We start from the raw sequence: 14,901 nt of genomic DNA on the forward strand, positions 1-14,901 counted from the left end.
TGGCACTGAGCCACGTCTTTAGTTTGCCATTTTTAGGACAGCTGAGAGTCGACCGTGTGCGTTTACACTCAGAAAAAAGACCTGAGATGGCCCAAAGCCGTCCTAAAAACAGCCAGTGTAAACACACCACTTGAGGCAGGGAGTGCAATTTAAAAGTTAAAAAAAGTGGTCAAAATGTAAAAAAAAAATTATAATAATTTAAACACCACACACCTTACGTAAACAGTTGTAGCAACACATGGGAACGTGTAACACAATAAAATAAAAAGGTCCTTATGTACCCTTTAAAACGACTTAAATTCTAAACAATGTCTTGAGCATTTTTTGTAGCCATTTAAAATGGCCTTTGATGGTTTTCATATCAAGATTTTTAATCCGTTCATAAGGACCTTTTAAAGGATTAACATTTTTTGCTCCATGCACTGCCTGGGCATTATCAGGTATTGTCTGACACAGTTAATGTGGGAACAGAATGGCGTAATCACCCCACAATAAGTATTGTTCTGTGTTGACCACGCATTGCTTTATTTATTGCCTGGGAAAGATAATTATAGACTCTTGTGCAGGGGAAAAAAGCTATGAGTGGGAAGCTGTTATCATTTCCCCTCGTACAGTACAGTAGCTTTCTAGTTATTGTGTTTATACAGGTGCCTATCCAACAAAGCATGCAAGTTTCCGAGAAGACAAATCAAGCATATTATTGCACACGCAGTAGATTGTGTGCAATATTGCTGAAGACACATTGTGGGGTCTGTTACCTTGATTTTAATGGTGACACAAAACAAGTTTTAAATAATACACTTACAGTAATGCTCTCCCTGTTATTTCACCTTCTCTTAAAATACAGGGCACTGAACTTGCATACACAAAGGGCAGTATATTAATGATCTAAGCAGTAGTGATATAGATGTTCTATTGTATGCGGCTGTCAAGTCATTTATCAACATGGATCCAGGCTTTTTTAAATTACCTAATGTGTTGATTGAGATTGGGTAATAAATACATGTTACATTGTCTTATAAAGATTATCACCATTGTCCTTTTAATTATGACTTTCTCCTTATTTGGTAATCCTTTCTGTCTCTCACACTCTTTTTTTCTTGTTCTGATTTTTAAAATAAGGCCAAACCACTGTTCAGCCCCCTACTGTGGGAGAGAATTAAAGTAATTTTCTGATGGCCAGTTAAATTATGTGGCACTTTCTTGTCCTGCACTGGTTTAGCTATAGTGTCTGCGTACACCTCTGAAGTAGAACGGTAACTGTAGGAGAAGCTGGTATGATGAGAGCTTAAAAGATCAAGTGGGGACAACATCACCTTAAGCTGTACAGTCACATTTTGGTTCCCAATACATGCCCCGTCAGACAAAACTCCTCTTTTATACCTGGCTTGAGACAAATGGTATTGTGGTTCATCATTAACTTTTCACAGTAAAAGTCCTATACACCTTACACATCTTCCAGGAATTAGACACAAAATGTGTGTCTTTTTCCAACGTCTGTTGTGTTTTCTAATCCACGGCAATTTGTGTGTTGTTTAAGAATTTGGGTGTTGATCTTTGGTTTTCTATCAAATAAAATTGAAGAAATGTGTTTTCGTGGCAGATTTGTTTATTTTGCACCTTTCAGAAGGGTAAGGGTGTGTGTCTCTGTGGGAACACGTCTAAGCCTGTCTGCGTGTGTGCAAGTGTATTTCCTCACGTGTGCCCATGTCTTGTTCTGTTCTAGATCGAGGAAGGCAGTAAGGCTGCAGCAGCAGGGAAGCTCCAGGCCGGGGATGAGATTGTCAGCATCAACGAGTTCCTGACCGGATACAGGCAAGAGGCCATCTGTCTGGTGAAGGGCTCCCACAAGTTGTTGACGCTCGTGGTCAAAAGGTAGGGACCTGAGGTCTGGTGAAGAAACGGCTGCTCGCTTTAAACAAGGGCAGGTGGTACAGCAATACAGTCACTAGAGTGGGGATGCCTGTATGGTTCCATATCCAAATGCTTCCGCATTTAAAGTGATCCTGGATGATACCAAGAGGAGCCCTTGGAAGGGAAGCATGTAATCTTTTGAATCCTGGCATACTGTCATTCTTTAGAATAAAACAAACCTTGCTCATACCATTTATTTCTAATATGTTTAAGGTTATGGAATAATGACATTAAAAGTGCAACTGTCCTACAATCAAACATCACTTTTACAGTATGCAAATGTAGTTTTTAATGTCTGAAAAGTCACATTTTGTTGACTTGTAATATAATGCTATTTGGGTAGTTCTCATACAGCACATTTGTGTATTACAGCCGACGAGGATGTTGGTGAAAATGTGTTATATGCCAAAGAGAATTAGACTTGTGTACAGCTGGTCTTATTTGAAACTACTTAACTACAATACTTAGTGTTTAAGCCGTTGTTTAAGTCCTGGTTGGCTCTCACGCACATAACATTTGGCTGGTCAAATCAATTTCTTTTAAAATTGTTTTACATTTATGACCTTGTTAACATTTCCAAAGGACATTTAATTGAAATCCCCAATTAGGATTTGTCCATTAACCTTCAGTTTTATGGGAGTAATCAAAAAGGTATGCATCGCTCTTTTCAATGTGACTAACTGACTCCGTGGGAGATTGAAAGCTGTTGTTTGCTCTGTAGTTTGCTAATGCTAAGTTTTAACTTGTACACTGTTATGAAGTTTACATCTGGACCTAAAAAGTTAATATTTAGGCCCAGCAGTGGTCTAGAAGCAGCAGTGGCACAGACGACAGTACATTTAAAACCAAGGTCAAGCATTAAACAAACAAAACCTTTTTATAGGAGGCTGTGTGGTCCAGTGGTTAAAGAAACAGGCTTGTAACCAGGAGGCCCCCGGTTCAAATCCCAGCTCAGCCAAGGAGTCATTGTGTGACCCTGAGCAAGTCACTTAGCCTCCTTGTGCTCCGTCTTTCGGGTGAGACGTTGTTGTATACACAAATAAAGATTATTATTATTTTTAGACAGCAGTTATTGGTGTGTAAGTTTGTCAGTTCTCAATACAGATGTGTCATTGAAGAGAAGATAGCACATTTTATATTTGGTTAGTTTTAGATTTTTATAGCAATTTTGTTTTTTTCTGCTGGAGAACAAAACTGGTTGCTTATTTATTGTCAAGTGTAGGGGCATTACTTCAAGCTTCTGGAGAAAAGGCCTCAAGCATGTGGAATAAATTACATATTTAATTAATTTACATTTCATTTCAGCTGAGAGAGCAAAAGGTTCATAAAAGACAAAACCAAAACTAATGAAAAAGGCAGGTTTCGCTCTATTTCTAGCAGATTACGTGAATATCTCACAAAAGGGCAAGATAAATAAAGGTACTAACATTTAAGCTGTAAAATGTTAACCCTCATGGTCTTGGATTAATAATGTGAAGGGGGAGGAATGCAGGAATTTCCTGTTCCCGTTTGTGATCTGTACAATCTGCCAGGGATTGTGCTTTACCGCAGGCTGACAACAGAGCAATATATCTCAGGTCAGCGGTTTGATCCAGAACGCTTTTGTTTATTTCCCTTTTAAGGATTGCGTGGCTCTTGAACTGGACTGTGTGCTGCAGTAGTCAAGCAGTTGCATGATCTCAGTCATGGCTGTTCTAAAGGTGGGAGGGTAGGTACCACAAGTAGAATGCCATAATTACACTCTACGCTCCCCTGCAGAATCATCCAATGTCCCGAAATGGCATGCGATCCAGATTAGCACGAAGATAAAGTGCTGGTAGGTCATTACTTGGCCACAATGGAGGGAAGTACAGTAATAGTGTGGAAAGCCTATAGCTACCACGCTGTGGTTCCTGTACACAATGTGCATCTAGGTCACAACACAAAACATTTTTTGGATATAGTTGTTCTCATCTTTTCATTATACCTGCCTACTCTTCCTTTCCTCATAGCGAGGTCCTTATTTCAGGTTCTGGTGTTGAGGTAGTCATTATCCTCCAGCAGAAGACATTTATAAATTACAAGATGAAGTCTCTACCCTCGCCTGTCAGTTTTAGGTACCAATGCCTTCACAGGTTATAGACAAGGCCATATTCTTTGTTGTGTTCTTTGTTGTGTTTTTGTTTGCTTATTTGAATGTATCTGCCTTTAGTGTGGTAATTTCAGAACAGGCTGCCACAGTGTAAAAGATGCACTAAGAATATTAAGAAAATGGGTCTGAAAAAATGTGACAACACAGTGAGGTTACGACTTTTTGATTTGATTTGTGTGTGATGTAAAGAAACTGGACAGTAACAAAGTGTATTTTTGGAGTTAACAGAAGGTGCAACAATTAAGCAGAGCAAGAGTACATTAGAAGGAAGCATGTCAGCTTTCACAAGTCATTATAAAATGATGCCTTGCTTATCCTTTGCTGTTATTTCTGTTTGTTTTAGACCCAGCATATTTTAGATGACAAGCCGGTTCTGTAGAAGAAGCCCAGTTAAGCCCTGAACAAGTTATATTCAAAGCAGCACTCTGAGCTGTTTTTTAGTCGATTTGTATGAGTTTTTATTTGCATTTTGATAAAAAGAAAAAGGGGCCTTTAAAATGCTTTCAGCTGTATCCAGGTTACCTGGTTACCGTGGGGGAAAATAAAAATAAATAAATAATCATAATGTCAGACTGCATCTCATTTTGCATGAGGTGACTTATCAAACCTATAGGGGACTGGAAAGGAAAAATGAATGCAAAAAAAGGACAGCAAACCCAAATGAGGTTTTCACTCTTTCAATAGTGGCAGGGGCCAGTTTAAAAGAAAATTATAACTGCAGAAACAAAGATTTACCATTTCTCTCTTAAAAGTTATGTTAATGGTAACCTTGAAATCCTCGATACACTGCCCTGAATCGACCAGTGAAGGTCAAGGCTGCTGATTAGTACAGGGTAGTGCTCTGAAGTACTGTACTGGGAACTACTTAATCTTAGTGGACTTTGTTTTAGCATTCATGAGCACAAATTGTGAGTAGCAAAATCTAGGCCATAGGTACAGCTGCTTTGTAATTCACGATTATTAAGTGACTGATATGATTTAAAGATATCTCGTCACACTTTTCACACCGTGCCAGTAGAGTAGATATATTAGCAGCTAGGGTTCAAAGGCTTGTCCAGCACTTGTATTAAACCATTCAATCCTGAGCTAGGAAAGGCAGTACAGTGCATTCGTTCTTTCAACATGGCAACATGGCTCTTAAGAGTTCTAGGAAAAATGACTCCACTCAAAACAGCAGACTGCCAGTGCAGCTTTGAAAAAATAATTCCATTGAACACCGTTGACCAGGTAACTAGCCCCGGTCTCGGGTCAACTGTCAGACCTTTTTCTTTCATAACAACCCCCCCTCTTTCTTTCCCAACCCCATTCATCAGTTTACTTGACTTTTATTTTTACTTTGACTAAGATGAAGCTGATTTATCATGTAGATTCACTTCCTGTGCAGCAGGTATTAGGGCCCCACTTGAGGCTCTCACAAATTTTCTGTGCTACTTATAGAACAAAGTGGGGTCCAAATACCTGTTGCACAGGAAGTGACTCTGTAGTTTGTGTTGGCAGGATACATTTACTTGAAAACTAAATGATGGCTAAAGGATTATCGATTATGATTATCAAAGTTTGAAATAACGAGGTTAGTGAACAAAAACAACACGCAAACCGCTTTAAACATGGGGACATTTTTTGCTTTAAAAGTAAGCAAACGTAGACAAGATTAATTAGGCTACAAATACACAGTGTAGATATGCGGTTTGCTATAAGCCATCTCCACGTAAAGCTTTTTTTTTTTTAAAAAAAACCCAAAACAAACGGTAAATGTACAGTAACCTGCAACTGATGGCTTCTTTCTTAACTCTAGAAGTCCCTGCCTCCCTGGTTCTCCTTTCTTAATTATCTCTGTCACGGTACTTTGTGCTATTTCTTGATATTGCCTACAGCCGATAAGCAGCTCAGTTTGAATATTGCTTTGGCTATTTTAAACAAACGGCCGGTATGGAGCTTGCTTTGTTTAAATCAAATGCATTTAAAAGCTACAGCAACAATCTGTCAAAATCTGCAAGCGTGCGCTCCATTATATAAACACATTGCATAAAAAAAAGCTTTCTCGACTGGTGTATTGAAATATCACATCTACACGCAGCCGACTGACACACGCACACAGCCCGCCTCTCTTAAAGGGGAATGCACCAAAAGGCTGATTGCTATAACTTTCCATTGCCATCGCGGAAGCTGCATTTGCTGCCAATGCCATTACTCTCGTAGCCTACTTTTAATATGTGTTTGTTTATTTATTTATTTAGCCAAGCGGTTAATTGATCAGGGCGGTTATGTGACGGTTGGATATGCGACATTCCACTGTAATGCGTGAGCAAAAAGATCTGTTCTATTATTATTTTGTACAGAGTTGCTGTTTTTGGAGGCTGTATAACCAACAATCCAAACAATGCATCTTTATTGTAATAAAAGCCAGGAGGGAGATTTAGCCAGATTTGTATTAGCTTTAGTGTGCTTTACAAAAAAAAAGAATAATTCTGAGCAGGTAGTCGACCCAAGTGAGAGTCAACTTGCGTTTAGATAATGTCCAGGAATGTTCTGTATCCTGCTGTAAACAGGAAGAAAACCAAGCACAGTGTGTTCTTTTAAAAAAGGCACATTTATTCAATTTGAGATGTAATTAAGTTTAACATGTTTGATTTTTAGCTACTACTAATCTCAAAAGGACTATCCTTGATATTGAAGAGCTATGGAACTCTTTCCTTTTGACACAGAATAGTTTTTTGTAAATGTGTAACGTTTCCCAAGGTTCACATGCTCACCTGCGTTTTTAGAGTATATTGACAACTGCTTCATGTAAATTCTTTAGAGTTCATAACCACTTGCTTTCAGATTTTTGGTGTGCTGTCCAATGTTATTGCTGTGACAATGTTTACCTCATAGCTTGTCTGTGATCTATCACGGTGGCAATGCTGCTGAAGCCAGTCGAAGTTCCACTCGTACTGATGTAGTTGCCATGGTTTCTCTGGAGCAGTCGTTAGATGAGTCCTGAGTCTTAGTACAACTCTCTTGTATTATGGCACAATACCGCTCATAGTGGAAGAGAGGGCTAGTAGTTGTCAGGTTTAGTACAGCATATCATTTTTGTTTATGTACTTAAAGCACTTCTCAGCAGGTAAGTTACACTAAACTATGCCTATGCTGGTTCAGCATCCTGTGTTCTGTCAACACATTTGTAGTCACAGAAATTAGAACAGATGTCTGTTGTGCGTGAGTAGAGTGATGGGGGAGTTCTTAATGCTATTCTATAAGGAATACATTGAGTGAAGGTGACGGGTTTGTAGGGTTTTGGCGAGAGGACTGTAAAGGCTATAAGAGAAACCCTAGACGTGGCTTACTATTCTAAATAAAAAGAAAACTAAGACTGTACTATTAAGCATAATTGGGGCAGCATTGTGGAGTAGTGGTTAGGGCTCTGTACTCTTGACCGGAGGGTCGTGGGTTCAATCCCATGTGGGGGACACTGCTGCTGTACCCTTGAGCAAGGTACTTTATCTAGATTGCTCCAGTAAGAACCCAACTGTATAAATAGGTAATTGTATGTAAAAATAATGTGATATCTTGTAAGTCACTCTGGATAAGGGTGTCTGCTAAGAAATATATAATAATAATAATAATATGTAGTTGTTGCTTATTAAGCAGAATTCTGTCATGCGCAGGATGACTTCTGTAGAATCTTTAACAGTGATTCAGTTGATTTTCTCATAAATGATTTCTAGTATCTTTCCCAGCATTTCAGGCCTTTTATCATTTTCTACTTTGTTTTTACTGACATTGCACTTTTAGTTTAGTAATCAGGTCCTCTGTTCATATTCAGCAAGTACACAAGAAATTCTGGAGCACACTTGAGGATATAAGGGTTTTAAGGGTATGTCTTCTGGCATAACGTTATGGACAGAGCAATTTCTGTTTATATGTAGCTTTTGTTTCGCTGTCGTAGCTTTTGTTAAAACATCGACTTGTCATCACTGTTATTGCTGGGACGATAAATAGCATTTTCAAGAAACTGTTAGTTGATGGTGAGTCACTGGGTGCAGAAGGCATGGGCAGCGAGATGACTGAATGGAGAGATTGACACGGGGTCTGCAAGCTGCCATTCCTGAGTGCCTGAGAGAGATGAAGACAAAAACTGCATTCCTCAGCGGATAGCTCTTCAAAACAAAACCTAATCGATGATACTGCCTCCAGGCTGATGTGAAAATAAATTAAGTCTAGCATAACTGGTCATGACACAGTTTGATTTAAAAGCACCGCTCCTGCTCTTGAATTTAAAACAAATCTATTCAGTGTACTGTAGTGCTACTTGAACCGATAACATTTTTTTTGTTTTGTTTTAAATGCTGTTTTTTAAAACAAATTGTTAAAAATGTACTGAACTTCAATAACAAAACCAAGTGCTAAAAACATTTTTTAAATGGTTTTATTTGCAAGTGTGATATTATAATATTTATTGAGACTTAACATATTAAGTTTTTATTGATTTCAATTTGTTATTCCCAATATACTGTACAGATTCAAAAGCATATTTCAGTATCCTTAGCAATCATTTTATTTTGATCTTATTTTACTTTACCTCAGCCTGCAAATTGAATAATGCAATCAAATTTGCAATGTGGTCCTATGGGACGTGACATTCCAAATCACACAGGCTAAGAATAAATATGTCTATACAATTTATGATTATGGAAACCAGTAAATATTTCAAATGTTGTATGCATTAGAACAAAACCTTAAGCTTAGGGAAAAAATAAATAAATTATAGCACTAGATCTTGTATTTAAACATATGTTAACTTTTTGATGTTTTTGTTGATAAAGTTTATTCCTAGCATGTAGGGAATAAAACATGAAAATACCACATTCGCTTTTCATCCTGGACACAATAAAATTCAAGCTGTTCTTGGAGCTTAGCTAATAAAACATTTTACTTCGGCATGATAACAAGCAATCTGGTGCATTGCCTGAGCTCCATTTATGAAGAAACCGGAGCCAGTGACCCTTGAGCTTTGAGGCTTAACCATCTGAATTGTTAAAACGACCTTTCAAGAGCAACAGTTGACACAAGCCGGTTTGCTCAACTTCTATTTTAAAGGCTAATTTCTCCAGAGTTTTACACCTCATTTTGTACTGGGACTCAGAAATCCTAGATTGTTCCCTTTCTGCAAGGAAAAAACAATAACAAGAAACCACTGTAATGTGTGGCACAGTTGAAATATGTGCTGAATCCAGTTATGTGTCAGGTCTTAAGTATTGTTAATCCCAATGGATTGACCAAACCAGTTATTAACCTTCTGGTGAAAAGACCGTTTTTGGTTCTTGTTAAGAGAAGTGTTGTCATTCAGGGCCAAGCCTTGGCTTGGAATACATATTAACTAGACAGTACCACAGGCAAGCATAGAACCCAGCCAGGCTTTATTTGTCTATTTACAGAGACGGATATCCAAAGCACTTTATTTTAAGCAAGTGTTATACGGAAGACTAGTGGATGAAAAGGACAGCGTAGCTATTCTGACAGTGAGACAAGCCAGTTGAATTTATATTTATAACTATTTGTTTTTTAAATACACATTATGGTTGCACTAAAGCTCTGTCACAGTTTACTGGTCACACTCTCCATAGCTGTGGAAAGCTTATTTACTTTGGTTTAGAAATCTACTGGTTTGTCTTGGAATAGCTGGAGTTTAAAACAACAGCACAGAGGGGAAAGGTATCGGAAAGTGGCTGTAAGTGGCCAGCATTTTCTTACAGTGCAGTAAATATAATGTTCTTGTGGTTTTTCCACTGGGTGTTTACACGGCTGGTGAAGAGCATTGAGTTTGGCTGGAATCTGAGCTGCTTCTCGGGTCTTCCAAACCACCAGAGCCTGGCAGAGCTGCATTAAAGTAAGATCGCTTCACAAGTTAGCTGAAAATGTGTTTTTGTGTTCTTATTACACATTAAATTGGGTAGCTTTGGCCAAAACAAAGCGAAAATAACTGCAGCTGAAGCTACCTTTGTTTGATATAAACAAGCTAGACAGTCGACAAAGTTCTGTACCTTTCAGTGTTGCTCAGGCATAGGGTTGACCACTCTTTTAACTTTTAAATTGCATTCCCTGCCTCAAGATGGCTTCCCATGTACCCGCATGGACCTCTCAGAACTACATTTCCCATCATTCTCCTGCTCACATATGTAACTGAGATGGATTTACCAGTGAGCAGAAGGATGATGGGAAATGTAGTTCTGAGAGGTCGATGCAGGTACATGGGAAGCCATCTTGAGGCAGGGAATGCAATTTAAGTTTAAAGAGTGGTCAATGTAAAAAAAAAAAAAAAAAAATTAAAACAATACACACACCTTATGTAAACAGTTGTAGCAACACATGGGCACATGTAACACAATAAAATAAAAAAAAGGTCCTTATGTACCCTTTAATTTTCATAAGTTTTTATCGCAGACTAATGCACACATGCACACATACATACATCGGCATGTTTCATACCTCTCTTCTCTCTGTCTCGTTCATTGATTGATAAGGAGTCTTGCATTCCTGCACACACACAGCTCCGCATTTTATCATTGTAATAGGACACAGGCCTCCATCTATAAACAATGATTTCATGAGTTCACAGGCTTTATTGGAAACCTCACATTCCACCTTTGTGACTTAAACTTCATGTTTTCTGGTGTAAAACAGGCAGTAAGAGAAGTGGTACTGTATATTTTGGAACCATTACTGTGAGGTCTGGTAAATTAAGTGGCAGATTGTAATTAGCGGTTTTCTAGTTCCTGATCTAATTTTTATGTCATTTTTGTGATCAGTTGCTCTAACATACATAAGTACACATTTAGTTCTCAAAAAATTATAGCAAATTAATATATTTTATTTGTAAAGGAAAATGCTTGAATGCATTACAGTGCTGTACAAGACAACAACTGGGGCCATCTAGTGGTTGGGAGGTGGTAAGAGCAAAATAAAGTTCATTTGAATGTTTGTTCTGGTTTCATTGTGTTTTGTTTGTTTTTTTCTGTTTTAATTTGGTATTTTCCCATGCTGATAAAATGATATTGAGCTTTTCCAAGTGTGACACAAATCCTCTTTATGTACTTAAAAAAAGTTTGTAACCTTTTCCCACAGTCCTGCCTGTCCTTTGTGACGTAAAAGCAATGTAAAGTTTAGTTAAGCGAGAAGATAAGCGAGAAGATATGCCGTACACTAATGTATTTTACATTTCTGTTGGTCCACATACCAATCTCTTCCTATTCCTGGGGACCATTAAGACCTCAGTGATTTCAAGAAATAAGGCTGCACTCACTCCTCAATTATCCAATCCAGAAGTCTCTGTTTTCCTGGTGTACTGGCAGTCCAGCTCTCGAACTTAGGAATATTCTCATATTGTCACAGTTAGTGTGGCACAACCTCAAGATGCGTTTAACTATTAGGAGTCATATAAAAGGCTATTGTATCAACTCTGCACCACCTAGCTTCTCCTTCTATATATTTTTTCAGTTGCATGTAATAATGTATGGTTAAAGTCATTGCTTTGTGTCCCAGGCCAGAGGTGAATCTCCTGGAAAGATCTGATTTCAGCATGTTCAGTTAATGAAGTCCTGTTTTACTTTGTAACTAGTAGGAGGGGAAGAATGAATAATTGATTGTACCCGGTACAGTAGGTCTGCATTGTGTTTCGGTCTTTAAGCTGGGAATGTGCTGGAATTTGGTTACAGCGGATCAGAATACAAGCTGCTTTCTAGTTTGTGTTTATTCTGCTGTGCCGTGAGGGAGATGGTATGCAAACCAGGCTGGTGTTGCTGTGGATTTGCCTGCTAAAATGACACGTTGCAGTCATTACTTCTGAGAAGGGGCGGTGACCAAGTTTGTTAAACAGTCCTTGCATTGGCTGTTTAGTTGACCATCGATATACCCTGCAGAATGTGTTCTGCTGGCACGGTTAGTCACAAGTAAATAAACTGTAGCTTACAGCTCACGAGCGCAAAAAAGAAAATGTTCAAACAGCTAATTATCATTTTATATACAATAATATTCCCAGAAGAATGCTGTTTTATAACATAAAAGCAGTAAAAAGAAGAAAAAAAAAGCCCAGAATCATTTGTGTATTTAACTGTTAAGCCCATATAACACCAGGCAGCTTCTTGGCAACTTTCTCTCTCTAGTTTTGAAGTAACTTGTTATTGATGACATCTTTAAGCCCTATTTGTCATTTGAACAGTTCAGTACACACTATCTAAACAATCTTGGTTTGAGTAACAATGTTAAAATTGTTTGAAAATGTCCCAGAAAACAAGTTGCTTAAACAGTTGCCAGAATGTTGTCTGGTATTTTGTTGATTTTACATGTTTCATTGTGCTTCCTGACTAATTAAAGTATTGATTGTAAAGGGATCTGTTCTCCGTGCATGTAAATCTAGCAAGAGATAACGCGTTTATTCAAATGTACGGTTACAGAACCACACCTATAGTACTCCTTCAGTATTATATAGTTAACCATTTATTTATACCCATTCAGCCAGTATGCATTTCAGAGTAAACTATTTGTGTATGGGTTTTAACAATGTGCGTTTTTGTTAAAGTTGTGTCTTGTGCTGTAAATTTAAAATGCATGTTAACAGCGCTGTAAGTTCTGTATCTGGGGTTACATGCAATAACTCTTATTAGCCACTAGAGGGAAGCCTCACTATCTGAAATATAAATCAAGCTGCTCTGTTACTTGGACAGGAGTGTCCACCAGTTACAAGCCTGGATCACAGCAGAGTTAATCTTTTCCCAAATCCTTGGGGAATATGGAAGAAGATGTATTTATTAAACATGAAAGTTATTTAGAGAATAGTTCAGACGTAAACAGTTTAGAAAAGTACATGTATAAAACATAACTTTGAGAGGCCATGATGTGTGTTTTTTTTTTGTTTTGTTTTTTTTTTTAACTCAGAATATAATTCAGTTTTACAATAATTGTTAAATCCACAGCAGTACAGTGTAGAAACTGCTATGTACTCACATAATATTAAAATGACTGGAAATCCAAACAGCTGGGAAAAAAGAAAGAAGAAAACAAAAGAAACTTAGTGAAGGACTGTTTTTAAAGAATGCATTTAATGACTTTTTGAAGAGTTTCAGTAAACGTTCTCTTAGTTTGCTAAAACAGTGCTTTGATAAACGAAAAGAAGCTAATATACCACCTCTAAAGCAGATGAACAAGGTTTAGAGAATATCAGGCTGGATTTAATTATTCAAAATGGGCTAAAAAAAAAAAACTGTCCTTCACCAAACATTACTTAAAACAATCTTTCAAGTTTTTAAAATAGGGCCCATTGTTGCAGAAGCTTTCATCATAAGTGTTTACATTATTTTGTCATTGCTGGTGGTCAAGTGCATTGTTTACCAATGTTTAAATACATAGATTATTATTCCTGTTGAAATTTAATGCAGTTTTACAAAAAATACATTGTAATTGGAGAGAAAAATATGGTTGGAAATGGGCAATGAAAATTATTTGATTCTTCTGTACTTGAGTACCACTAAAGCTGGTTTGGAACTTACCATACTATCATTTTCCTTTGGAGGTAATGGACAATGGCCAGGCATATCTGTTCCCTACTTTTGTGTACACGATATGTTAACATATACACAAAATTTAAACTCATCAATTGAAATTGAGATTGTTGGCTAGCTTTGTGTTCGCAGTCAAAATACAATAGTAATACAATACATAGTAAGGCCATGGCTTGCATTGTGCAAATCAGTGACTGTCATCTCAACTCAACTCAAAGGATATTTGAGCATTAGGTGACTCCATGCCTTCGGGGACACTGCAGAGAAGAAGCAGTCAATGACGAGACTAATCAAAGTAAATACCGGTTTCTCAGAACAATGAACAGAAACACAATAATCACACAATGCAAGACAAACAACAGATTTTCCAAGAAATATTTTTGTGTCCTTTAACTGGGTTAGTATTTTGGGTAAACAATTTATTGAGGAAAATGAAAACTATAGTATTAGTGGTTTTCAGAACATATGCTTTAAATGAATAAACTGTGCTTAGCTTTAGCATATCATCAGTGACGTCCAGAGTAGAATTTGATGGCTAGACCTGTAACAAAATGGAATCATTTGAGGTTTGTTGTTCAGTATCAGATTATGATGTTGAGCACGGTCAATGGCTGGAGAAAATAATAGAAACAACTTCAGGAGACAAACATAATTACCAGTACTGTATGTAATTTATTTGTTTGTTTGTTTGTTTGTTTGTTTATTTGTTTATTTATTTATTTTTATTGATGTACTTATTATTATTATTATTATTATTATTATTATTATTATTATTATTATTATTATTATTATTATTATTATTATTATTATTAAAACGTGATTGATACAGGGCCACACGTTTCAAATGAAACACAGAACCTGAATTTCAACTGCTTCAGTCAAGCAGGTCCTTGTGACACCACAGTCAAAATGAATGAAAAGTGGGACACCTAATCTATTTTTTGACATAAGTTAATTATAATACAATATGATTTAGGACAAATGTCAGTACTTAAATAGAAATACTATAGACATTTTGATGAAAACTTATATTTTAGTTGTACCTTCTGATAAAGTACATTTAAAATATATTGAATCATCATAATTCTTTTGAAATTAAATCTAACTGCACAAAACACAATTCATTTATGGACTGTGTGCAAATCAATCTGTACCGCTTCCTCTAGCAACTAGAATGCAGATAAATCCAGTTATGAAGGACAGATTAGTCAGGAAGAGGATAAACCCTGGAAAAAAAAAAAAAACATGGAAGTCAAGTAGGGCTCACTATTATTATCATGACTAATTGCCATTCAACATATTCTACCGTGGCAGCAC

At 37.1% G+C, this 14,901-nt stretch overlaps 1 protein-coding gene across 4 annotated transcripts in view; it reads left to right on the forward strand.

Annotated features, from left to right (window-relative positions):
- LOC117406915 (protein Shroom2-like) overlaps positions 1-14,901 on the forward strand; it is an 80,904-nt gene that overhangs the window by 28,116 nt on the left and 37,887 nt on the right. For all 4 annotated transcript variants that reach the window (XM_059028961.1, XM_059028962.1, XM_034011319.3 and 1 more), the window contains exon 2: positions 1,727-1,875. In XM_059028961.1, the coding sequence (XP_058884944.1) occupies positions 1,727-1,875 (149 nt within the window). The remainder of the gene's footprint in view (positions 1-1,726; positions 1,876-14,901) is intronic.

Source organism: Acipenser ruthenus, chromosome 8, assembly GCF_902713425.1.
Source record: "Acipenser ruthenus chromosome 8, fAciRut3.2 maternal haplotype, whole genome shotgun sequence".
Lineage (NCBI taxonomy): Eukaryota > Metazoa > Chordata > Actinopteri > Acipenseriformes > Acipenseridae > Acipenser > Acipenser ruthenus.